This window comes from Notamacropus eugenii, chromosome 3 (assembly GCF_028372415.1).
Source record: "Notamacropus eugenii isolate mMacEug1 chromosome 3, mMacEug1.pri_v2, whole genome shotgun sequence".
Classification (NCBI taxonomy): Eukaryota; Metazoa; Chordata; class Mammalia; order Diprotodontia; family Macropodidae; genus Notamacropus; species Notamacropus eugenii.
This window is the reverse complement of record NC_092874.1, coordinates 178,577,232-178,604,673: the sequence shown is the minus strand read 5'-3', so window position 1 is coordinate 178,604,673 and position 27,442 is coordinate 178,577,232. Positions and strand designations below refer to the sequence as shown.

Below are 27,442 nucleotides of genomic sequence, written 5' to 3'. Positions count from 1 at the left end.
TCTTTTTTAATAAAAGGCCACATAGGCTGATATAAATAGTGTCTTAAGTCACATAACAAGTAAGATGCAGCCTTAGAATTTTAACCTAATTCTGATTTCCAGTCAAGTTTTTCAAATTCTCAAATATCCTACAATACTGACCATTTTACCAAATGGGGTGAAGAAGTTTCAGACACGACTGAAACAAGTGAACCGACCATTTACTCAAAACTGAAAATAAAACTTTTGGCTAAAGATAGCATCTTTAAATAGCTGCAACAGATGAGCAAGCACCATAAAACATCAATTAGCAAATACAGAATCATCATCATCTTAGGAACTTGTGTTCATAAAAGAGTGAACACAGATTCCAGCACACTGTATTCTAAAAGGTCCAAAGTAGAAAAAAGTGTCACATCAACAGCACACAAATCCCATCAATAAGATAAAAGCAAACTATCTGCAAACCTAAAATTTGTTATAATGTACACTGAAATTATATTTAAGATATTAAAGCAAGTCAGTTCCACTGTATTTGCTAACTGCTATGTACAAAAGATTCTATTGAGGAAGCACACATTTTCCATCGAGGGTCTAGGCAATGTAATGCAAAGAGTCTTCCTTTTTCCTTCTCAGTATTACTTAAAAGAAAATAAGAGCTAAAAAGACTCCTGTCATTTTCTCATTCACACTACTATTCAAAGTGTGATAGAAAAAAAACTAAGTACATAATTAAATTAAAGCCTCAAGAGTCTTAAGAAAAATCACCTCCAGGACTTCATTGGGGTAGTACTAGGGGCAGAGATTATTTTATTTTATTTTGTCTTAGTATTCGTAGCATCTCACTTAACAAAATGTTTCATGGCCTATTATTCTGTAATCAGTATCTATTAGTTATTAAGATTTTTATGTTAAATGGTTGAAAAAATTACAGAGGAAAGAAAAGCTCCACTAGAATGCACAAAATCAGGAAAATCTAGTAATACAGCTATCAGGAAAAGAATCACAGACACAGCAATAATATGAGATGAACACATTAGATTTTGTACAAAATAATATAAACAGAAAAAAATTTACATAGCCTAATCTTAATTGGTGTAATAACATTATGGCATTTTGTTCTGTGATCCTTCAAGGCAGATATCAATAGTTACTGACCTGGTCACATACAGTGAATGTGGGCTAGCAAAAAAAAGAAAATATGATATGGAGAGAAAAAAAATGCAAAGATCCAATTAAAATAAACAGTAAAGTTCAAAATAATTTTTAAAAATAGGAATACAGTCCCTCCAAGATGAGAAAAATTTTCATCTTACCTTCATTGGTATATTGGTAATAGTGGTAGAAGCCAAATCAAAGTGTTGCTGTACTAAAATATTTAATTTAGTAGCAAGATGCCGTCCTGCTCGAACACTATGTACTTCACTGGTTAAAACTGGAGACAACTACAAATAATAAATAGTAAAGAGTATTAATGAATTAGAATCTGTCACTAAATACTTTATTTTTTTAAAGAATACTTTCTAATATTATTTTACAGAACTTAAAAAATTAAGACCCATCTAATTAACATTATCACTTATTTTGTTTCTACGTTTTCTTGGTTTTAAGTGCAAATGGAATTCCAGAAAAAAGAATATAAATGGAAACAAAGCAGATATGACAAAATAATCTTTTTAGAAGATTTTTTTTTTTTTGGACAGAGTGAGGGGTTCATTGTTCACATCTTCCTAATGGGAATGGTCTGATAGTTTAAAACAAATATTTCAAATCACTAATAAAAAGAAAATAACTTAAAACAATTCTGGGATTTCAACCTTACAGCCACCAAACTGGCAAAAAGGATGAACTGAAATAGAAGGTTGTGGAAATACAGGTACACTAAAATATTGGTTGGTGGACTTCAGAAGTAATGCAATCTTTTATGCAAAACAATCTGGAATCATTCCAGAGACTCCAGAAGTAGGGAACCTGCGGTCTCAAGGTCACATGTGGCCCTCTAGGCCCTGAAGTGCGACCCTTTGACTGAATCCAAACTTCACTGAACAAATCCCCTTAAAGTTTGTTTGGTGAAGTTTGAAGTCAAAGGGCCACACTTCAGGACCTAGAGGGCCACATGTGGCCTCAAGCCCACAGGTTCCCTACCCGTGGAAACTCTTTACTGATTTATCTGATTTATTTGATATTTATTGATTTATTTGATCTAGAGTCCACACTCTTAAGCATACATTTAAAAAATCAAATATAGAAAGGAGTATAAATACCAAAATGTTTATAGCAATATTTTTGTAATAACAAAGAAATAGAAACAAAATAGCTAGCTCCATAAATGAAAACAGGGTTACAGAAATCAACAAGAATTTTTAAAATATCTCTGTGCCAGGCACTGTACTCTATGCAAAGGATGTAAATATATATGTAAATATATATACATATGTGTGTGTGTGTGTGTGTGTGTGTGTATACTCAAAGAGCTTAAATATTGTGCAATAAATAAAAAATGAGGGATTCAGATAAACCTGAAGATATGCACTGATGCATGGTAAAGTGTTGAGCAGACTAGAATAACCTATATAATGTTACTAAGCAATAACGTAAATGAAAAGAACACTGACAAGAAGTTGAATGATGAGTAACTACAATGACTTTTTTGTTCCAGAAGAGCAGGAGAGAAGCCAGGGACCAAAGGTGCAGAGGGCCACAGCCACTGTAAAATATGGTCAGAGTACGTGTTATTTTTGCTTAAATATTGTTCTTTGTTACAAGGGATGAACTAATGCTGGGAAAGGAGAGGGAAGTTGTTTTACCTGGAAATTACTGTGATGTAAAAACAAAAAATCATAAATAAGACATTTAAAAGCACAAAAAAATGTGTTGTCCACAACAACTTATTAAAACTATCCACTGAGGTACAGAGTGCTACAATCTGTATCAATGGAATAAAGAACTACACTGCTGAAACCTACAACCAGTTTCTCCCAAAATTAATGTACCACCCAATTAGAGAAACCAAGAACAAAAACCATTTACTCAATACATGTAAAGATAAGATACCATACTGGTTTAAATTATTAGCTTTGTTTAATTATCCTTGTGAGAAACAATTCTGAAGACTACAAAAATTAGCACTGTGACCCTGGACAAATCAGTTCACCTCTGTGTCAGTTTCTCCATCTGTAAAAAAGGAAATAATTATAACACCTACTTCACAGGATTATTTTGAGGATCAAATGAGATGATAAAGTGCTTACACATAAATACTAGCTTCCATAATTATTACTTACTGTATTTCTGTCAGTTACAAACAGTAATATATTTTATTCACATCAAGAACTCTAGGTCAGAGATGTATCAAAATAATTCTCTTGAAAAACAAGATGCTGAAATGCAAGGACCAAAAACAATTCCAAAGGATTCAAGATGGAAAATGCCATCCACAATCAGAGAAAGAACTATGGAATCTGAATGCAAAGTGAAGGAGATGATTTTCTTAGTTGAAAATTAAAAATAAACTTAAAAAAAAACTCAAGATGCAGAGTCGGTATAATTTTAATCTACAGTCTTCCTTTTTTTCACTATCATTATAATATTAATTGTAGGTCCTTCACACATTATCACACACATCATTAATGGGTGTATACCCTCCAATGATTTCCAATCATGCATGTCGGCCAATTCTGCATATCTCTAGTCCATGGGCCCCCATTAAGTGTGTCCCAGGTCCACTGAGGCTTCCACAACTTCTCTTGACACCACAAGGTACCCAATTCATTGGTTTACCTATCTTTTTTGCTTATATTTTTCTTTGATGACAGTGGCAAACAATTTTGGCAAAAATATGTTTTATGCCTTGCTTAATATCAATAGAAGATCAAAGTTATCTTCATTGTCACATTACTTAAAGAATCTTTTAGGATCTTTACAGTATTCAGAGGAAAGACTTGATTGGTAGACACCCTAATTTAAGGTGGCACTTGAGCACAGTAGAATTTTACAACTTTGCAGCCAATCCTATGACTAAAAATAAGTTTGTTTTAAAAATATTATTTTGATCTGTCTTCTTCAATTAGAGTTCTACTTCCACAATTTCAAGTACAATTAAGCCAAAACGGTATCATGTGAATATATGGAATAATATAAACCAAAAGTATAACAAGAAACAGGATTAAGAAAGGTGGGATTTCTCAGGAATAAGCTTTCCATTGTAAATGGTTTCAGAAATACAGCAAACATTTAATGCAAACTTCATGCTCACTGTGTATTATTTACAGTTCATAACTTTTCCTTTGTTAACTTACTTAGGATCTTACCTCCTTTTTAGGACGATCTGACACAAGACTGTCTTCACCAACTGGGTAGGTATGAATCAAAACTAATTCACACTTCTGGATCTGCATGAGACTTAAAAGACAAATTTTTTACTTAGAATATCAGAGTACAACATTTATTTGCTTATGTGAAAAAAGCTAAATTTCTCACAATTTGTATGTTTATTTCCCTGGAACCTGCAAAGTATAAAAAAGTACCAGAGTAGATATTACGGTTATTGTAAAGGCTAAATAGTTAAGAAATTTGCACGTTCATAGAAGTTCAATAATTATGGTCAATTAATAAGAATTTAACACTGTACAATTTAGGACTGACTTGTTGTACATTGGAAGGCAAATTGGAGGAGAAACATATAAGATAATTTCCTAAATGCTTAATACAAATGCTTCTATAGAAAAAAATGAAGATATTACTATAGTAAAGGACAGAGAAAAAGTTTTCATTAATAAACCTTTTCCTAATGATTCACTGGCCATAACCAGACAAGACTTCTCTTCCTTTACCCCCACAGTAATTCCTAAGAATACAGAGATCTGGACACAGTAGCATTGCTGGCAATTTGCTGGTTTCTTAGAATTTGTAAGAAATAATACTCTAAGGCCAAGAAAACTATTTATAACAGAAAATATTTGTAAATTTTACCTTTTAGCTCCCCATCCCCCTTTTAAAAGGGAACAGCTACAAAACAAATACTGACAGTTATGAAAATCTTGGAAAAAATGAAAGGAAGAGAGCAAACAATTTAAAGGAGAAATATGTTCAATTATCTGTGGACTTTGTTGTTTCTAACTGTCGTCTTTAAATTACATAATTGTTACTCCTCAGGGTTCTGTTAAACATAAACCCATGCTCTTTGTGGTTGATACTCACTGATCTGAATTAGCAGCAAGTTTGTTATGCTCATGAATGGTTTCCTGAACACAGTCCTCAAGCATTCGAACATGACTATCACTATGGATTAAAAAGACAAAGATGATCATAAGAGACCACACTTTAAGAAATTTAGTTTTTAGAAAAATCTAATACATTATGTATTTTATTATACACACAAAACTTTTAATGATAGGTCTTAGAATATTTCAACAAAATACCACGATAAACAGCTTAATGCTAGAAAATGCAGCCAATTTCAAAGAAACAAACTGAACAATATTTGCATTTTAGAAATCAATTTCTACTTTAAAAAAAATCAGTGGTTATTTTGGCATAGAAGATGTATCTTTCAACTTAATTTTTAAGTTATTTCTGCAGCCTTTTAACAAAAATGCAAAGAAGCAAATTCTTATATTTGTTTAGGAAATTTCACACCTTTTTGCATTAGTAATACAGATTATTCGTCCTCTGTTTCCAACACGTTCTGCATTCTCCATCAGCATAGTGCGAGCTTCATGTTGATACTCAGTAATCTTGCAGAGGGTTTCCACCGCTGCAACCAGACCATGCAAGATACTGCAGCATTCTGGATCTGCACGTGGATTAGGTGGTCCAACAGCAGCTAATGCAGCCATTAACTAATTAAGAGAAAGAGGGAAAAAAATTGTGCGACAGCTATGGAATCAGGACTTTAGGCCTATCTTATCTTGTTGTGCTTCTAGAGAACTTGGCATTTACACAAGTTATGAGTAGGCTAAAAACTGCAATTACCCTTCCTGTGGGAAATCTGGCTGTCTCTAGGCAATACAATGAAAAGCACTCACTCAATATACTATAATCAAAATTATCCATTAATATTTTACTTTCCTTAGAATATTTCCTATTTCTCACCTGGCCACTAACTCTTTCCCAGAGTTATACACCCATATTAAATTATTGTATCATACATATGCATATATGTATATATGTACATATATGTGTATACACACACACATGCCCTTATCAGAATTCTATATCCTTTCCCAGCTAATTTTATACTACCTTCATATGATTTTTTTCAAAGTTTGTAAACTGTTTAATGGAGAACACAGTTATAACGTGTTTCAATGTCCATGATCCAGTTCTTCTTTTATACAACTAATAAAAAACTGTTTTGGCTAAACCAGATATTGAATCATCTTTTTAACATTCTTCACAGACTGAACAAAAAAAGCCTCAGATGTGACTTTTTAAGTGATTAGTCCAAGATCATACACACAATAAACCGCAAAGCCAGAATTCAAACCTCTGACTCCAAATCTAGTGCTCTTCTCAGTGTACCATGCTGCCTTCCAAATTTGTTGAACTAAATTGACTACTTCAAACCAAATTAGCATATACTTTTACACTTGGTGATTTCATAGAAAACGAAGCAGAAGGATGAACAGTATAAATCAGGGTTCCAAATTAAGAAATTAAGCCTTTGAACAGCATTATACAGTGAAAAGCGCACTGAAATCTGGAATCATTTGGGTCCTGGGTTCAAATTTCATTGGTGATTATAGGCTAGTCACAAGTTTCCTCAACTGTAAAATAATAGTTTGGGCTGAATGGTCCCTATTATCTTTTCCAACTCTAAATCTGTGATTCTTTTATGCAGAAGCCAGAAGTACCAGATACATTTTTAACAGAAAGGTCAAGAAAGTTACTAAATGAAACTAACTATATCTAAATAGACAGAAAGTAACCAGTTACTGACATAGGAATCATTTTATAATCAGCAGCTCATCTGTGCCCACATCATGAGAGAAAACTAAAGTGGGGGCCATATGAATGGAAAAGGGGAATGGATATGATATGCTATGGAAGCAGGTATAACGAGACTTGTCAAGTCATTAAATATGATGAATAAAACTGAGGAAATGAAGAACTCTGCAACTGTAAACCTAGAAGATGAAATCCTCAAAAGAAATAGGGACATCAAAAAAAAAAAGCAGGTTTTAAGGGAAGATTAATACATGCATGTTGCATTGGACATGAGTCTAGGGTGTCTGGGGAACAGACAGCTGGAGATACCCAGTAGAAAGCTGGGCATAACTGGACTATGGGAGGTAATGAGATCACTGAGAAGATAAAGATAAAGAAAGGACTCAGGAAAGATCTTTGAGAGTGACCTATTACTAGAGGAAGATTACAGATAATGATCTAAGAAAAGAGACTGAGTAGAAGATAGCAGTGCCCCCAAAACAAGGGAAGAATGTCCAGGGGAAGGATAAGTGCCAAATGCTCCAGAGAGGTCAAGAAGGATAAGTACTGAAAAAGTCACCAGATTTGGTAACTAAAGAGACTGATGAAAACCTTTGAGAGAGCAGTGTAAGTTGACTAAGTGATGAGGTCAAAAGCTGGCATGTCTCTTTTATTTATCTTTCTTCTCTTATGTCCCTCAGAAACAAGCAAATGTGAAACAGAATACCATTCCATGGTCAGTGAATTTATAATTAAATATTCCATGAACAAGACATTTATAAAGTTAAGTATTCTCTACATGCAGTAAAGTTTGAAGGTATGTGTATTATGAATCCATTGACACAGAAGCACAACCTTAGTATATACTTCCAAAGACAACTGCATCCAAAAGAGGTATCAAGATACATCTGGGTTGGGTTTTTTTTGGGGGGTGAGGGTTCTCACAAACATCTCAATTATCTTGAAATTAAGAGAAAAGGACACAATGGAAAGATCTGGAGAGGGTTTAAGGTTCAGAGTCTCTGAGCCTCAGTTACCTCACCTTTAAAGTAGAGTTAATACCAACACTTTTTTAACTCATGGGCTTATTATAAGGAAAGCACTTTACAAAAGCTTAATTTGCATATATTATTATCTTTAAAATTCCCTACAGCTCTAAATTCCATGTATCTATGACATACATGTTCTATTTGGCCTCATGGCTTCTATTAGAGTCAGGATCTGGGTTCATGGTTTACAGAAAACGGGTACCCAGGAAGTTAGAGCAAGCATGCACTTTATTATATTAGTATGTAGTACAGCAAACAGGCAAAAAATAAATAAATAAAAGCAACACACACACACATACAATATGGCAATACAGAGACTTGACCACATAGAACCAGGGTCATTCAATTGTGGGAGATTGTGTGGTGGCAACATCTCAGTGGAAGTATATACCAGAGAGTGAAGTGGGTTAGACATAGGGGTGCAGCAGGCTGGAAGCATCATCCAATCAAGAGTCTAAGTTATTCACAGTATCAGAATGAATCAGGGAAGTGGAAAAATACAAGCTGTCTCTTATGGCTTACATGTTTATGACCATTAGCGTAAGTGACTCAATATTGGAGTCCTATTACTTATAACTACAACATTAAACAACATGTTTAAAAAATTACAATTTTCACAATACATGTTTCTTGATCATTGCTCACTATAATTTAAAAAAAGGAGGGATGGAAGAATTTTCTTTTGTGACATTTCCATCAGAGGCAAAACTTCAATATGAAGTAATGTGTTGCAAGTATCTGACTCTTATCTGCTTCACTTGCAAAATGTATTCATAGTGAAAATGTAACAGGATTCAAAGTATTAAAAACTGCTATTTTCCTAAACTATACAAAGGTTAAATATTTGAGAAATACAACTAAATCTGCAAAGTCTATAAGATTACAGGATTCTAGTTTTTCATTTAAAAGATCATTATATTTCCTGAATATTGTTTTATTTTGTTTTCAATCATACCTCTTGCAAATTTAAACATACCTCCTGCAAATTCTGATCTTCTTGAGTCCAAGAATTTAAAACATGAGGTCCAGAGTCACTAACAATGAAATTCACCTAAAAGGTTACAAAGTTGTATTTAACAGTTACACTCAAATTACAAAAAAAATCTGTTCAAGGACTGGTTTGACTCAGTTACCAAACAATTACATGGTAGTTACATAAAGAATCTCCTTCAATCTAAATATAAAGGAAAGATATAGTTACAGTTATCCTTTTCACACTGTGGAGCAGTGCTCCCCCGATCTGGAAAATCTGAATAAAAATTACTGCCCCTACCTTCACACCAGAGAAGTCTGATTTTTTTCTTTTTCTTTCATTAGTTGTTTACACTACATTATTGTAAAATTTGGGTAGATATTATACAATATTATGCATGTATTTTATACATTTCTGAGTTTCTAAACTTGTGTCATCTGTGGCTTCCACAAAACTCCCCCCCAAAATTCCCACTTAATTTCTTATGTTGACCCATGATACATCAAAATTGCAAGAGGGAAAGTTGAAATGTGGAAGGGATAACTGTATTTATTTATGTATTCCCTTTTCTCCACTAAAAAAAAAAAAACCCCACAGATAATCTAAAATTCCTTTACATTTGACTTCAGAATACTGCCAAATATACACACCTGACTTTCACCTCAAATTCCCCAACCTCCACCTTACTAAAAGAAATCTGAAACCCAACTAAATAACTAGAGAGATGAGAGGTTGCTTCTCTCTTCTCCAATATTACAGAAAGCAATAAATAAATGAAAATCTACTTTTGCGTAATCAAGCTAACATTCTTGAAGATGTAATCCTGAATCATGAAGAAAATTTTAACAGAAAAAACTATCACTCTTCCACATGCCTTTCAACTAACAGATTATCCTAATTTTAAAAAGTATTTTCACTAAAGGCCTATGGCACCCCTTATTGGTGTAAAGATAATCCTGAGGTTTTTCACTGCACTGTGTAATTTCTAGCAGTTCCCCACAAGCTGGAAAAGCTTCAAGTTGAGGCCCAGCAAGAGATTGCTTATCTGTTCACAAAGGAACAGCTTAACTAAACACAGAGAAGCTCATCACTAGAAGGCTACTCATTGATGATGAATTTTTTTCTACCACAGCAAGGTCACAAAAAATGTCAACTAAATTTCATGACTTATGTTGTAAAGGGAAAACAAACTAGTTTACTTACCATGTCCCCTACAAGCCATGGAAAACTCTTGACCAGTCCTTTGCACAGGGCATCCCTTGGGCCTGGAATAATCTCCTTCCTCAAATCTAATTCCTGGAAGATTTAGGTTCTTTCCAAGTACAGCTCAGTTGTTACCACCTGAGAAAGACCCTTTCTGAATCCTCCCGCTGTCAAGGCTCTCTACCTCTAAAAGTACTTTGCATTTAATCTGTATATGCTTTGTGTGTGCTACGTGTATATGTTATTTCTCTCCAACAAAATATAAGCTTCTTGAGTGCAAACATGGTTTAATTTTTTTCTTTGAATCTCTAGTGTCTAACACAGTGCCTAGTATGGAGAAGGCACTCAATAAATACTTAAGTACCTGAAATGACAAGATTATAACTCATTGAAATATGAAAGAGTAAAACTACTTGAAACTCTTTCAAATATAATTTTCCTAATACTGACATATTCTCCTGGCTTAATAAGGCAATCATCATACATTAATCTCAAAGAGATAACTCATATTAAGTGGAATACGAAACGTACTATGACCTTTTCAGTCAAAAGACCTTTCAGTACTGAAACCTTTTCAGTATAATTAAAATATGCATATGCAAATAAAGTATATCTCAAATTTATTCTTTCCAGCACACTTGAGACATCAAATAAATACTCACCAGTTTTTTGAAAGGAAATATGTCATACATAATCCTGCAGTATTCCATGGAGGATTCTACTGAGCAAGTCCACAACGATTTAGAAATGGGTGCCAGTGGTATGATTCCTTGGGTCCTATTTTTCACCAACATGTCAAACTCTACATGTTGTCGGCATGATTCTGCCATGTAGGGACAATGATCCACAACAAATACCGTTTTATGAGACTCAGAAAAAATTTTCATTTTTTTTTTTTACCTACAAGGAAATAAACATATTAGATGAAAACCTTTTTAAAAATGTAAACAAATCAAGATTGATGGAAGTGACTGTAAAAAACTGAAAACAAATAAATTAGCTAATAAAAAAAGAATGTTTAAAAAAAAAAGATGCACTGACAGCACATTTTTTTAATCCATGAGGCAAAAAAAAAAAAGGATGAACATTTTTATTTCAAAGTGAAATGATAATAATTTTACATAAAAAAAGTAAACAAATTCTGATTAGTATCTAATTTTTCCTTAATGAAGACTTGGTAAGAGACATGAATAAATCACGGTAGGAGTTGGAAGCATAATTTGACAAGGTCTCAACTATATTCAAAATGTCTCTCAATTTTTAGTATAAGCCAAGCTATATTGAACTTCTACTCTATTACAGCTGGAAAAATTAATCTTTGTAAAATTAGCTTTTTGGCTGAATTTTTCACTGCACATAACATTTTGGTGCATATTTTAACCACTAAGTCACTGTGCCCTCAAAATATATTTAATGTTAATAATTTTATATAGTCAGCTCTCCGTATTCAACCTTTCCACGGTTTGCAGCAGAGACTGCAATGGTCTAATAGTCCAAAGAACTGAATTCTGGCTCTGTGACCCTGTGCAAATCACTTAGCCTCGTTGGACCCCAATTTCTTTTCTATAAAATGGGCATAATGCTTGTACTACCTTGTACATTTGTCTACCATTTTTAAAAGGGTTTACAATTTACTTTTTTTTTTTAAACAAGAACTCTGCAGGGGTTGTTGCTCTTTTCTTTTACCTGACCTGTTATTCCACTGAGGATGATTGGCCCTTGCTCAAAAACTTAAAAGTCTTCCAGATATGCCTAGAGTACTGAGGAGTGGCCTGCTCCGTGTCACACAGCCAAATGACCTAGTGAAAGGATTTAGTGACTTTCTATTCAGTAGAGTTAGAGATAGTGAGTACAAGTTTAATTATCTCTATTTTACAGTTGGAGAATTTGAAACTCAGAGAAAGCAAATTACTTGTCTGGGGTCCATATCTTTCAGGGTTGTTATGAGAAAAAAACGTTTTAGAAATTTAAAGCACTATACTGACACTATCAACCTATAATAACAAAAAAAAATAATTCAGAATCAATATTTGCAGGCTTTATTTCTAAGAAGTCATTAGAGCTTTGAATAAATGTATAAACTAGGCTAGTTTGGTCTTTTTTCTTTGCAACTTCTGGTGACCAACAAAAAGAACAAAAAGCAGGTAAGCGATGACAATATAAGGTCTGAAAGGGACCAAAGCTTATTAATCAACTTCTAAAAAACTAAAAGTTAACTATCTGATGACTTTCCAAAGCCAAATATACCTAACCTTTAAAAAAGTGACTTGCTGGGGACTTCTATAAAAATAGGTAACCTGTTTTGCTTTGACTTTTTGATCATGAGTAATTTTTTCCTCATAAAAAAAAAACCCTGTGTATATTTGAAACTCATTAAACAGACTACCTTAGCAAAGCATATGGCAAGGAAATTGAAGTATTCTTCAAAAAGAACCTTTCTACTTGACAGAATTTGCTTCCAGAAGCTTTTTTCATTTCCTGCTTTCGAGTACTTCAGTTTCAGATAGAACATATCTGCCAGGAGGCTCTTTTAGAGAATGAATCCGATCTAAAATCTCCAGGAAAAGCAGAAGAGGAGGAACCGCCAAGTGAGTGGATAGGATACAAACTTCAGGATAGAGGTTCGCTTACTTTTGTGCCTGGTCCTGCTGTGGAAAGGAGCCAAAGGCTAGGAGCCACAGCCTCTCTGGAATGGGCTGCTGAGGGTCAGCAGACGGCCAAGAGTGTCTGCTACCACCGAGAGCAGAGCATCGTATTCATCTTCGTGCACCCCGGTCCCTTGCCAGTTTCATACATACATAGACACGCACGCAAAAACACAAACACATTCGCGCGGCGCGCGTGCGCAGCTGGCCGAATTCCCGCCCCCCACGTTAGGCTCCCCTTAGCCCCGCCCCTCCGGCTCCCGTCGAGCTCCCCTCCCCCTCAGTGGTCAGGAAGCCCAGGCCACGAAACACCGAAAGGGGGCGGAGACAGGGAGGAAAAAAAAGTCTCGGCCTCTAAGGGCTTTCTCCCCGACTGAGACCCCAAATCACCCCTTGGAGTGGATGGGCTAGGCCGTCAGGGCAGCCTTGCTAGCCTTGCAGCACGAACCGCAGCACCGGCTAAAACGCATCCAGCGCCCAGAGCGCAGAGGGGCCCCCCCCGCGCCTGTTCTCTCTCCGCCCTGCTTTGGTTCCACTGGCAACGCTCGCGAGACTCACCGAGAGCCCGAGAAGAGCGAGAGGGAGGGAGGAAGTGGAGAAAAGAAAGGGGAGGGGTGAGACGTTCTGTGCCTCTCGCGGGAGTAGTCCAAGAGTGTCACCGGTCAAATCTCCGCGCCGCGACCCAAAAGGGGAAAGGGGCCCGGTAGAGAAGTCTCGCGAGGCTTGAAGTGCTTTCGCAACTCTCGTCCCGCCCCCCTCCCCTGCTGCTCCGGTGCCGGAGGTAGAGTGAGCAGCCCGGCCCCCACTCCGCGATGGGGGGTGGATCCGGCCGCCTCCTCTCTCTGCTGGCCCTGCCCGGCTCTGCCGTCACCTGCTGAGGGTACCCAGGCCGGCGCTGCGGCCCCGTAGCGAGCAGAGGAGCCCAGCCCTCCGGGGGCAGCCGGGGCCCCGCCGGCAGAACCCGCCCACAGCCTGATCTGGAGGCGGCGGAGCGGGAGACGAGAGTAAGTACCGGGTACCGGCTCCGACGGCTCCCGGGGAAGGGAGAGAGGGACGGGAGCAGGTCGGAGACCGCGGGCGGGGACGGCCCTTCGCCGGCCGGGGGTGGGGAGCGAGACTCCCCGGCCTTCCCTTCTGTCCTCCCCGGGGCCGGGGCCGCTCGGGGGCCCAGCGGAGGGCAGGGGAGAGGAGAGCCGCCCCCACCCCGGGAGAGGCGTGTGCGCAGCTGGTAGAAGATACTGAAAAAAAAGAAAAAGGTGTATTTAGGGAGCTAGAACATGTAACAGGGTCCTATTCAAGTATGCACACCCAAAGGCTGGTATTTGACGGCTGAATGGCACAGAGTGGGCATGATCCAGAGCCCACCGGCCCAGCGCCTGGCATGTCCTAGGGGCTTCATAAATGGCATGCCGGCTTGACTGATGCAAGATTAATACTCACCGTGGTCAAGTTTTCTTCAACCCCTGGCGCCTAGTAGGGTGCTTCCTAAATGGACTGCCGACTGGTCGACTTTGATACACGAGACCAGCTTTTTCTTCCCTGTGACTCAGTAGCACTGTGCCTGACACATAGTAGACACTTTATAAATGGCTTGCTAACTTGTCAACTTTGGATGCAAGATAAATATTGGCACTTGTTTTCTTTGCTTTTCTCTGTGAGCCAGTAGTGCAGCCCCTGGCACACTGCAAGTCAGTAAACATTCATGTGCTGGGTGAAGTGCTGGGGATACAAAAAGAGGCCCAAGACAAAAAAACAGGCAAGCAAATACATACAAAGCAGTCCGTATACATGATAGATAGGAAATTATTACAAGAGGGGAAGCAGTGGAATTAATTAGAGAATGCTTCTTGTACAGGGTGGAATTTTAATTGACACTTAGAGGAAGCCAGGGAGGTCAATCGTTGGATCAGAGGAAGAAAATCATTCCACACATGAGGGACAGCCAGTGAAAATGCCAGGAGTCTAGAGACCAAAGTGTCTTGTTTGTGGAAGTTCGTGCAGGGAGGTAAGGTATAAGAAGATTGAAAAGGTAGGAAAGGGTTAGGTTTCAAAGATATGTGAATACCAAACAGAGCATTTTATATATGCTCCTGGACACAATAGGAAGCCACTGGAGTTTATTGAGTAAGAGGGTGACGATCAGATCTGTGTTTTAGGAAAACCACTTTGGTGACTGAATGGAGGATAGATTGGAATGGGAAGAGACTGTAGGCAAGCAGACCCACCAGCAGGCTGTAGCAGGCACTTAACAAATATCTGTTCAATTTAATTTAGTTGTAAAGAACACCAGATTGAGACTCTGAGGATCTAGGGTCAGTCAAGTCAATCATTTATTAAGTGTCCCTTCTGTTTGGACTACAAAGAAAGGCAAAAAACAGCCCCTGCTTTCAAGGAGCTAGAGCAGGAGTGGGAACTTGCAGCCTTGAGGTCACTTGTGACCCTCTAGGTCCTCAAGTGGGGCTTTTCGACTGATTTCAAACTTCACACAATAAATCCCCTTAATAAAAGGATTTATTCTATAAGTTTTACAAACTTGGACTCAGTGAAAAGGCCACACCTGAGGACCTAGAAGGCCACATGTTCCCCATTCTGAGCTAGAGTCTAATGGAGAAGACAATGTCCAAACGATTATATGCAAACAATATATACAGAATAAATTGGTGCTAATCTCAGAGTGAAGGCACAAAGACTAAAGAGGACTGGAAATGGCTTTTTGCAGAAGGAAGGACTTTAGCTGAGACTTGAAGGAAGTCAGGAAGCTGAGATGAGGAGGGAGAGCACACTAAGCATGGGGAACAGCCACACTCAGAGTGGGAGAGAGGGAGTTTCCTGTATCAGGAGCATCACAGGCTAATATCACTGGATAGACAGTACCTGGAAGGAGCAAGGGAATAAGTTTTAAACTGGAACAGGTAGGAAGAAGCGAAGCTATGAAGAGCTTTAAAAGCCAAATTCAGACCCATTCTTTGTCCCTTACTATCTCTGTGAGCAAGTCACTTAACTTCTCCAGACCTAGTTTCCTCATATGCAAAATGAGAGGCTAAACTATATGGTCTCTAAGATCATATATAGTAACTATTCACATTAATGTGAATAAGCACTTTAGTCACAACAACCTTGTGAAGTGGGCGCTGCAAGTTAATGTCTTTATTTTATAAATGAGAAAATAGTATCTGAGCAGTTAAGTCCCTTGCATAGTCACACAGCTAGTGAGTAACTAGAATTTGAACCTTAAGTCTTTTGACTCTAAACCCAGCACCTTTTCCACTGTACTGCTATATAAAGTCCTAGTATTAAGCTATAAGGCATTTCACTTTCCATCAGTATCTTTAGGAGAGAGGAACAAGAATCACATAAAAATGAAAAAAGGGTTGGGGACAGGGACCTCTTAGAGTTAAACAGGATTTAAAACAAGAAAGAACCCTAGAGATATTGTAATACAAACCTTTAATTTTACAGATGAGGAAGTCCCAGAAAGATCATAGGATCAGTTCACATATCATAGACACAGAACTGTATTCCTTCTACAGATAATCAGATGGTGATGGTAAATTGTTCTGACATTTCTTCTACCTTCCCCAACAAACATTACAAGGCAAAATTGTCCCTTAGCTTTCTCTTTCCTGGTCCTTTGTGTACAGGGGAAGTTCAGTGTTTAAGTTCATCGAACAAACATTAAGTGCCTTCTATTTGCAAGTCACTGTGCTAAATTTTGCGGGAGATAAAAAAAAATAAGGGCACAGTTCTCAAGAAATTTCTAATGTTTTTTAGAGCACTTTTTAATAACCATACTGGTTTTAAACCAAACTAAATAGTTGATAATACATTAACTTAGATCAATATTCACTAGGTTTCTCTCTGATGGACAGTGGATTGAATAAAAAAAAAAGTGACTGGATTTCTCTTTAAATTCCTCATAATCAAATAAGAACACTAAACATCTGGCAACTACTATTGAGGGTGGGTGTTGTGTTCTCTTTTATCAGAGACAGAATGTACTAAAGCCTCTGCCAAAAGTGTCATTGTGCATGTTATAGCATTAGGCTATAAGGTAGATGAGAGGCAGCATGGCTAATGCAAAAATAATTTTCTGTTTTTAAAAAATTTGTAATTCATACTCGTGAGGAAGAGTCTAAAGGTGGATCCCAACTAATTAGTTGTTTAAAATAAACAGATAAATTGCGATAATTATTTTAAACAAACTTTTCTAAATTGAGGGACAAATAGAGACTTGAGGCTTGGTGAATTTGCCCCTTGACTCCCCTAATGGTTTGTTATGAAATAGTATTTTATTGTTTGGTTCTAAACAAGGCAAATTTTTTTTTCTAAAGAAGCAGTATGAAGGTAAAACTGAAGGCACCTGCCTTGGAGCCTGAAAAGTTTGGGTTCAAGCCTTGCTTCTGACACATACTGGTTATTGTGACATCTTTTAAGTCACTTAACTTCTCAGTGCCCAGGCAACTCTGTAAGGACTATACATTTAAGGCTTATTCCTGATTTGATGAAAGGAGTACCTTATATTAATGAAATAATGGGTCTGATGCAATGAAAAACAACATACATACAGTACTTGAATGTTTTGTGGTTTCAGTTACAGGAAATGAATATGCAAGTAGTAATGGTTTCTGTAACCTCTCTTAAGCATTTTTTTCTGGAGCATTAAATCACTTGGATAAAATTGTTAGTTACTCTAGTTCTCTTCCCTAAATAGATGTGTTTGAAAATTTTATTATTATATAGTATAGTATATAGTACAACAAATTCCCTCATTTCTGTGTTAGCATTTGTTATTATATAAACTTCAGACGAAGAGCAGTTATCCAAAATTTTATTCTGGGTTTTGATTGTGCCATTTTGGTCACAAACTTTGAAGGGGGAATTTATGAGACTGGCAAGAGAATAATGTTTAAAATAATTGCCAACAGATTTAAATGGATTATATACTTATTAGACACATAGATATTAGCTTGAAAAACTACTGAGTTTTCCTTTGTTTATTGAAATTTTCTCTTTTATTCAATCAACAAACATTTCAATATAGAAATAAATTTAAAAGAAAATCATATACAGAACTATTAACTTCTGTTGTATAATTTATTTTAGGAAGATATTAAATTTAACACCCCCTTTTCCTTTTGCTCACCTCCATGCAATACCTCTTGGTTTTTTTTGCTGCCTTAAAAATATGGTTCATCAAATGAGATAATGTTCGTAAATTCTTCACCAACCTTAAAGCTGCTGTATACATGTCATACATCATACATACATATGCATCAGTATTGAGTTTTGGTTTTGTTCTTTACTTTTAAAAAAAAAAACCTTTGGGGCAAATACCTTAGGGAAAGAAAGTCTTGAAATTTTTACATGACTTTTCCCTTCTCCTGGTCAGAACTAGCCTGATCTAATACAGTGGTTAAAGGACTCAATTAGTAGACCTCTATTTAGAAAATAGAGTTAGAAAATAGAAATAGGCCGTTAGGTGGCACAGTGGATGGAATGCCTGGCCTGGAGTCAGGAAGATGCATCTCCCTGAATTCAAATCTGACCCCAAGACAATAATAGCTGTGTGACCCTGGGCAAGAAATTTAACCCTGTTTGCCTCAGTTTCCCCATATGTAAAATGAGTTGGAGAGGGAAATGGTAAACCATTCCAGTATCTTTGCCAAGAAAATCCCAGCCAGAGTCACAAAGAGTTGGACATGACTGAAATTGACTAATCTTGCTCTTAGGGTTTGAGTTATTATAGGGTATACTGAGGACACTATTAAAATTAGACAAATAGGTCATTCTCAGAAGTCTCAAGTAGTTAAGCATTTGACTTGAAATGTTTCCCTTTATTTTTCTAAAACTACCCATCTCAAGTAAATTTTAGAAGTTATAGTGTATTGTGATATTCCTTATAATCCACAGTTCCTTTGTGTTTGCATATTATTTTTTTTATCAAATACATTTTATTACTCACAGTACTCAGCATAATATTGGCCACAGAAATGTGTTTATGATGCCTATTGGTTGATTAATTTAACCTAAAGTAAATCTTTCTATCCAAAATCCATTCATTGAAGAAATACCTATTGAACAGCTCCTATGTGCAAGGTACTGCTAGGTTCCTTATGGGCTATCAAGAGTAAATAAACTATATTCTGTGTCCTTGAGTTTAGAGTCTAGATTGGAAAATAACACAATTGTAATATAGGCAAGATATAATAAGAGAGGTAAATATAGTATCCACTTGACTTCTGAAATAAATACAGAGATCCTATTTAGGAAGAAAACATTTACAGCAGTCAGATCCCATTTGAATTTTCAAGTAAGTGTCCAATTCAAACACAATTTTTTACCATGTAGGAGAGCTATATTACTCTTAGTATTTTTTATGATGTTAATTTTTCATTCATGACATATTACACCTGTCCTTCATAAAAACAGTAATATGCATAAAATGCCTTAAAGTTTGCAAATCATCAAGTCTTGAGGATGATTTCAATAACTTAAGGAAAAGAAGTAGGCCAGTCCACATTGTGGGGACCTCTGGTAGATGCTGTTCCTACCACTTTGCAAATTTTAAAGAGGCCTCAGAGAGCTAAAGACTGGCCAGTGGAGTCACTTCCTAGTCACTTGAGTACAAAAAACTAAGAATTCCAGCCTCCTTCTGATGTTTGACTGGTAGACCACTATGGGCACCTCAGAAGCAAGGGGATCTCTATTCCTTTGTTGACTATCCTTACCCTGCTATGGCTAAATAAATCTCTTTTTGTTAGTGTTACATGAGCCAGTGGTGTCTCATTTCTTACAATATTGTATTGTATCTAAACTACCAACTACTAACTGAGATGTTAAGTGATTTGCACATCTTGTGCCAGGCATTGTTTGTGTCCAAGGCAGGTCTTCCTGACTTTGGAGCTGTCAGTGAAGACTTCCTGACTATTCTAGCTAGCCTCATTATTATATTTCTTTCATCTTGGGCATCAGCACTTGCAATACAATTTTTAGCACTTAAATGTATGTAGTCTTTCCTTAGACTTACCTATGCAACTAGTTTATAACTCAAACATTTATTGAGTACTTTATATGCAAGGCATGTGTGTTCAGGAAATACCCAAGAAATCATCTGTCTTCTGAAGCTTGAGTGGGAGGTAGGATGGGGGGGGGGGGGGGGAGGAGATGAATCAAGAAGTACTTCAAGAAGGAAGTAGCACTTGATGGGACTTGAAGTAAACTAAAGATTCTGTTTTTGACCACCGCCTTCGCCTTCCTCAGTCTTCCCTCCCTTCTATCAGCTCTGCTCCCTTTTTGCTTACTACTTCTTCCCTCCCTTTTAACCTCCCCTCCCTTTTCTTTCCCCTTTCCCCACTTGCTGCGTATAGGGCAAGTTAGATTTTAAAACTTAACTGAGTATATTGTTCCCTCCTTGAACCAAATCAGATGAGAGTAAATCTCAAACAATGCCCTTCCCTCTTTCCCTAATACCTTTTTGTGCCTCTTCCTGTGATTAAACTAAAAATACTAAAAGGCAAAAGTTAGTAGAGTATAACTCAGCCTTGAGAGATAATTTGTGTAAAGGCAGAGATGAGACAGAGTGCTAAGCTGAGGAAACAGCCAGAAGACCAGGTTTTTGGAGTGATATGAAATATATTTAATAAAAAGGTATGCCAAGATTTGTACCTCGAGATTGTCAAAAACTTCAAATGATATTCTGAGGAGTTTTAGTTTCTTCTGAAAGGATTAGGGAGCCACTGAAGATTTAAGCAGTAAAGTATGAGTAGACCTGTGCCTTAGGAAGATTATTTTCATAGCTATGCATAGGATATATTCGACCAAAGAAAAAGTGGAAGGAGGCAGGATCAAATAGAAAGCCACTGTAGTAGTCCAAACAAGGAATTATCAGTCTGATTCAGAGTAGTAAGTACTTTTTTGAACAAAGAAAAAAGGATGAGTAGGGAGAGACATTGTAGAGGCAGAATCTACAAAATGGCAACCAATTGAATCTGGGGCATGAAGAAGATGGGTGGCCGAGGATGATAGTGGCCTCAACAGAAATAGCAAAATTTGGAGGCGTGATGGGTTTCGGGGAAAATCAGATGTTCCATTTTCTATATGTTGAATTTGACATGCCTGCGGAACATCAAGGGAGAGCATAGTTCAGCAAACAGTAGTATGCATCTGAAGACTGGATACATAAATATGAGAGTCCTCTGCATTTAGATAATTGAACTCACTGGAGATGACAAGATCAACACAGAGACTGTTGAGAGAGAAGTGCTCATGATAGAGGCTTATGGATGCCCATATTTATTGGGCAAGACATGAATGATGATACAACAAAGGACATTGAGAAGAACATAAATCAGATATGTAGATGAACTAAAACAAATCAGGAAGAATAATGTTCAGAGCTGCAAAGAAGCCAAGGTCTGAGAAAATGCCATTGGATCTCACAGTTGAAGTTATTGGTAACTGTGGAAGCAACTAGGTGAGACAATATCCTGGATAAAGTGCTGGGCTTGGATTTAGAAAGACCCAAGTTCAAATCCAACCTTAGATTCTTACTACCTGTGTGACCTGGGCAAATATTTAACCTCTGTTTTCCCCAGTTTCCTCAACTAAAAAATGAAGGTAATAATAGCACCTTATAGGCTTGTTATGAGGATCAAAAGACATAGTATTTATAAAACATTTAGGCTGGTGCCTGTTACACAATTAGCCACTTAATAAATGCTTGTTCTCTTCCCTTCCCCCTTGGAGAGAGCAGCTTCAGTAAATTAGTGTCATCAGAAATCACATTGACGGTTTCAAGAAATGAGCAGTGGGAAGTGAAGCAATAGAAGTAGCCTTTCTAGGTATTTGGTTTTGAAAGGAAGAATTGAGAATCCTACTTGGACTGTAGGAACTTTAGTAGGTCTCAGCGGAGGGCCCCTCCAGGCAATTGATTTGCCCACACCTACCTCCAAGTGAGAAAGAAAAAACAAAACTCCTTTTACAAACATGTATGTATATATGTGTATGCAATCAAAATAAATTTCTGCATTGTCCATGTCCAAAAAATATACCTCATTCTGTATCATAAAGCCTGCACCTCTCCATCAGGAGGTGGGTAGTATGTTTCATCATTGCCTTGTTCTGAGTTCAGTCTATCAGAGTTATATGTCTTTCTGATGTCAGGGTCTTTGTACAAATTGTTCTCCTAGTTCTGCTCATTGAGTAAAGTTTATAAAGTAAAGTTTACATAAGTTTACACAAGAGTTCCCAAGTTTCTCTTAAACCATCCCCTTCATCATTTCTCACAGAACAGTAGTATTCTGTCATATTTCTATAATATAATTTATTTAGCCATGCATTAATTTATAGGCACCCCCTCAGTTTCTAGTTCTTTGCCATCTCAAAAAAGTCAAGGAGCTACAAGCATTCAGTGTTCCTAAAGTGGTCTGATGCAGGGAAAAGTCTGATTGCTGGCACCCTAGGTGCAAGCAACAAGCCTATGGGCATGTCCATTTTATTGTTTTAATAGACTACTGTTCCACTCAGTCACTATCCATTAGCTGGAAAGCTCTGCTGGTTCACTGAAAGAACTGTCAGCTTCCCTTTGGTCTGGGATTCCTGCCCTGCTTATTCCTCTGATTAGGTTAAAAGCTGGAACTGAGATCCCCCTTCACCCCTAGTGCTTGAGTCACACAGATGCTGCTTGCCTTCGAATTTGTAACTTGGTTGGTATACAACCAAGACCAGAAAAAACTCCTTACCCTGGAATGCAATAGGTCTCCTCAGTCTGTGAACCAGGAGCTGGGTAGTGGTCAATAGTGTTGTCAGCTGGCACCTGTTTTTGCTTCCTATACAAGTTTAGGCCCCTCTGTGCTACATCTGGGGCCTTTTCTTACCCTGATACACAGCCTCTCCCTGTGCTGGAATGCTCAAGGTTAGCTCCTGTCGTGACTGCCCACAGACCTCTTTGTCTCCCCATTCTGTTGTGGGATGGAAAAATAACTCCCTGTAATTTTAACCTCACTGAAACTCTTGGCTTTCATGATCAGGATTCAATTTGGTGTCTTCTAGAACTCTTAGAAGGAATTTTTTGAGGGGGAGCCTGCTGTCATTCTTCCTGCTACTCTGTTATCTTGACTCTGCCTTCCCCCAACTCTACTTTGACCATCCTGTGACCCTCAGCCAAGCCATAATCCCACAACCTCCCCAAGGGTTCTGCTCTTATCTTTTTTCATTGAAGAATATTAGGGTAGGGTAGGCCTACACAGAAACAGAAACCAAGGGGAAACAGTTGATGGTGCAGGGGAGTTTTGAGTTAAGAAAAGAGAAGAGGGAAGCTGACAAATGATTGCTTCTGGTCCTGTGCTGAGGGGGAGTGGAGAGAAGGCAGTGTGGTGATTTTGAGAAGAGAAGGCTGGGAGTAATTACTGCAGACAATATGAGAATAAAATTAGAGCAGAATAAAAGCATAACAGTGTGGCTATAAAGCCTTCATTGAAATTAGATAAGGTATGTTCATATTGGTCCCATCTGGCAGAGTTTCATGACTTTTTCCAGCAGGTTTCTTTTATACAGGTGAGCTATCAGCAGAGAAGGCAGTTGCTGGAAATAACCTACCGTTAGAATTACCATGTTCTAGTATGACTCAGTGGTCATATTTTGGTCCTACATATTACTGCACATATTTTTGTTAGTCCTTCATTTTATGAAGTGTGGGTGGTGATTTTTATATTTTTGTAGAAGAAACCTAAAGACCTGGTTGAAATAGAATAACAGAGAGATCATGTATCACCCTGAGATGCCTTTTTTTCCAGAGAATGAACTATGCTGATGCAGTGTTGTTTTAGGGCTTTTAACTAAATGCCAACAAAAAAATGGAAACAAACTAGATGTTATTATATTTTGTAAGGTAGTATAGCAACCGTAGGACAAAAGCTTGATTTTACTTACTGTTATTCCCAATCCTGTAGAAATGAGCTGCACAATTGAAAAAGCCCTTGCAGATGCTAAAGCACTTGTTGAACGATTAAGAGACCACGACAATGCAGCAGAATCTCTGATTGAGCAAACTACAGCTCTCAACAAGCGAGTAGAAGCAATGAAACAGGTTTGTATATCGTTTTTTTTCTGTTATAAAAGCAAACATTCATTTGTTTTAGATGTGTCTTAAACTGCATTGGTGTTTAGTTAGTACCTTTCTGCATCTATAATTCTCTTGTAGGAGAGGACAAACTACTGCTAGAGGGCCATATCCAGGGCCTGTGAGCTGAGAATGGTTTTTATATTTTTAAATACAATACAACTTTATTTTAAAATGTGAAAATCATTTTTAGTAGTCCTAGAGCTGAGTAATTTGATATTTTAAATTGAGATCTTAACTTTAAGCATTGATATATGTAGATTATTGCATTTAATGTTTATGTTCAGCTTTAACATATTTGGGTACAGATAGTCCTTCCTACTTTTTTCTCTGAGTTCAGTTTCATATACTTTTTCTGCCAAATGAAGTTTGGTGAGTGACTTTCAAAGCAATCTAGTCCAAACTCCCCATTTTTCAGAAGAGGAAAATGAAATATAGGGAGGTAAGTGATTTCTGTTCCTTAAGTGCACACAGATAGTCAGCTTCAGATGCAATGAGCTGACTATCCTCTCCCTCCAGAGTCTGGCCTCCAGAGCCTCTTATTGTAACCTGTGTGCTTTTGTAATTTGAAGAGGTAAATCATTTTGTTCCTGCTGATCATCTTGTATAAAGTACAAGAAATTAATATTGCTTATGACTAAATGACTAGATAATTCTTTTTAACAATAGTTTTGCATAATAATGCATTTCTATAGTCAATAAAAAAATGCACAGAAGTACTGTTATAATTTTTCATTGTGCCATTCCTTTCTGGGACATGGGTTCTTTAGAACTATTTGCATTAATGCAGGATGCATTTTAAATGTTAAAAATACACATGCATATTTTTTCATCTTTTAAATAGGATATTTATAACACATAAGATGCCAGAGGCATAGTATTTCCAGTGCTAGAAAGTTATTCAAGTACTCTGAGTACATACCTAGGTCTCAGGGTACTAACATATTTCCTAATAGTTATTCTTTTGTCCTGGTAGAAGTTCTTTACCTTCTCTGTTTTCATGTAGATAAGAAACAGTCTTCTTTCAGCAGGCTCATTTGTAAATTGTAAGGAATATATTTTCCCTTGGAAACATTGTAGTTAAATTCCCAGGCCAATCCATAAAAATTTGCTTAAAATCTAAAGTACCTACAATCCCTAGTACTATAGAGTCTGAATATCATATATAACTGGGGGAAAGCCATATAGAGTTCCAGGCTCAGATACCAGAGACATACCATCCCCATGTTAACACACACTCTTCCCTGCCCATGTGCTTGGCAGTGTGAGAGGAGGAAGGACTTGGAAGTTATGGTTGATAGTGGAGTGGTTTACTTTGGTGGAAGATTCCTAGCCTATCCAGCTCCTCAACTCTGAAACTCCGAAATATAGGGCAGTGCCTTCTCATGTCTTTTCTTCTGTGGACCCTTGGAAATTATTTAATGAATTTTGAGTATTCTTTATTTTAAGCAAATTGGATTCACAGAATTCCAAAGTTAAAGAATTTTTTCTTTTTTTTAAATTTTCTTTTTATTTTCAGTTCTAAACCTTCTCCCTTTCTCTACCCTTCCCCCACTCGTTGAGAAGACAAAATGTTTTTGTTGTTTAGCCATGTCTGGTTCTTGATGACCCCTTTTGGGGGGTTTTGTTGGCAAAGATGCTGGAGTTTCCATTTGGATACTGGAGTTTGCCATTTCCTTCTCCAGCTCATTTTACAGATGAGGAAACTGAGGCAAATAGTGATAAGTGACTTGCCCAGGATTATGCTGCTAGTAAGTATCTAAGGCCAGATTTGAACTCAGGTTTTCCTGAGTTTCCTTTTTATCCACTGCCACATTTAGCTGCCCTCACAATACCAAGCATATGAAGTCATTCAAAACATATTTCCACATGTTAGCCATGTTTGGGGGTGAGGAGGGGTTGTAATTAAAAAGAGAAAAAATATGCTTCAGTCTACACTCTGAATTTATCAGTTGTCTGTTAAGTGGATATTTTTCATCATGACTCCTCTAGAATTGTCATGGATCATTGAAATTTTTCTCCTGGTTCTGCTCACTTCACTCTGCATTAGTTCATATAAGTCTTCCCAGGTTTTTCTGAAACTGTACCCTTCTTCTTTTACAATACAATAATATTCCATCACATCCACATACCATAATTTGTTCAACCATTCATCATTTGATGCACATCCCCTTAGTTTCCTAGTCTTAGCCGTCACAAAAAGAGCAGCTTTTTTTGTACATAAGGGTCCTTTTCCTTTAATCTCTTTGTGGCATAGACCTAGTTAGCAGTATTACTGGGTCAAATGATATGCACAGTTTTATACCACTTTGGGCATAATTTCAAATTCTTCTCCACAATGGCTGGTCCAGTTCACAGTTCCACCAACAGTATATTAGTGTACTTTTTTTTCCCGTCTCGCCTCCAGTATTTGTCATTTTCCTTTTCTGTCTTAGCCAGTTTGGGTGTGAGTTAGTATCTTATTATAGTTGTTCTAATTTGCATTTCTTTGATTTTTAGTGATTTAGAGCATTTTTTCATATTATTATTGGTAGTTTTAATGTCTTATCTGAAAACTGCCTGTTTGGATTTTTTGACTGTCTAGGTAGGGAATGGTTCTTATTTTTATAAATTTGACTAGGTTCCCTGGGTATAGAATTTTAAAAGGAGGAAATTCTCATTTTAAAAAATTTCCAGCTTCCAGTATTGAGATTTTAATATCATGTAAGGTCAGATTATATATGCTAAAGTGTAATTTTGCATCCCAGCTCCACTAACAGCAGATTCCTAAATCAAAGTTCCAAGAGCAGTTTCTAGAGAATTGGGATCATTCAACTAGGTAATTTTTCCTTTCTCCTCAGTAATCAAGGGAAATCACAGCAGTAATAGACTTATATCATAGTTGGAAAAGTGCTGCAAAATACACAAGTAGTGAACTAAAATTCCCAGTATGCTTTGGGCATGTCAAAAGTTTTCATTTCAAGGCTATGGGGACTCTTTTCTTCAGGAGTGCCACTCTGGTTTCTTAATGTAAGTCAATAAGAAAATATAACTTTTCAGAAATTTACTATATAGCAAGCTTTTCAAGAATACATAAAGAGAGTCATGTAGTATAGCTTTGAACAAATGAATTAGTGGAACAGACTTAAATTTACATTTTGTTATTCTAATTATCTGAAACAATACTCCTATCTACTAGTGATGTAAGTTCCGTACTATAAACAATTCAATGAACTGAATGTAAAAATGACTAATTTTTCAAATTAGTAATGAATAATTATATAAAAAGAGAACTGAGAATATTTTGTCTCATTGGAATGTATTACAGGAATATTCACAAAGAGACACTATGCCATAGTGGATATAGGGCTGGCATTAATCTCTGAACGACCTGAGTTCTGTCTAGTCTTGCCTTCAGCCTATGTTAGTCTTGTAACCACGGTCAAAGGAATTAACTTTTCAGTGTACCAGATAACTTTCTATAAGTTATAGATGAATTGCTAAATTATATTCATGGAAAGAAGGGAAATTCCACCAGGAGTTCCCCTATGCCAGTAAAATCATAGCT

General features: G+C 37.0%; 2 protein-coding genes across 4 annotated transcripts in view; one reads left to right on the top strand and one right to left on the bottom strand.

The window, feature by feature from the left end:
- The window catches only part of INTS13 (integrator complex subunit 13), a 30,421-nt gene extending 17,521 nt beyond the window's left edge, over positions 1–12,900 (bottom strand). Inside the window, exons 1-7 of the mRNA XM_072653440.1 lie at positions 12,763–12,900; positions 10,794–11,031; positions 8,932–9,006; positions 5,617–5,819; positions 5,179–5,259; positions 4,290–4,380; positions 1,296–1,424 (exon numbers count right to left, since the gene is read on the bottom strand). Of these exons, the coding sequence (XP_072509541.1) occupies positions 1,296–1,424; positions 4,290–4,380; positions 5,179–5,259; positions 5,617–5,819; positions 8,932–9,006; positions 10,794–11,018 (804 nt within the window). The 5' untranslated portion in view covers positions 11,019–11,031; positions 12,763–12,900. The remainder of the gene's footprint in view (positions 1–1,295; positions 1,425–4,289; positions 4,381–5,178; positions 5,260–5,616; positions 5,820–8,931; positions 9,007–10,793; positions 11,032–12,762) is intronic.
- Positions 12,901–13,643: 743 nt separating this feature from the next.
- The window catches only part of FGFR1OP2 (FGFR1 oncogene partner 2), a 32,975-nt gene continuing 19,176 nt past the window's right edge, over positions 13,644–27,442 (top strand). For 2 of the 3 annotated variants that reach the window (XM_072653445.1, XM_072653443.1), the window contains exons 1-2: positions 13,644–13,780; positions 23,726–23,862. In XM_072653445.1, the coding sequence (XP_072509546.1) occupies positions 23,728–23,862 (135 nt within the window). In that variant the 5' untranslated portion in view covers positions 13,644–13,780; positions 23,726–23,727. Of the gene's footprint in view, positions 13,781–14,693; positions 14,782–23,725; positions 23,863–27,442 lie in introns of those variants that run through there. The other variant, XM_072653444.1, reaches the window with a different exon arrangement.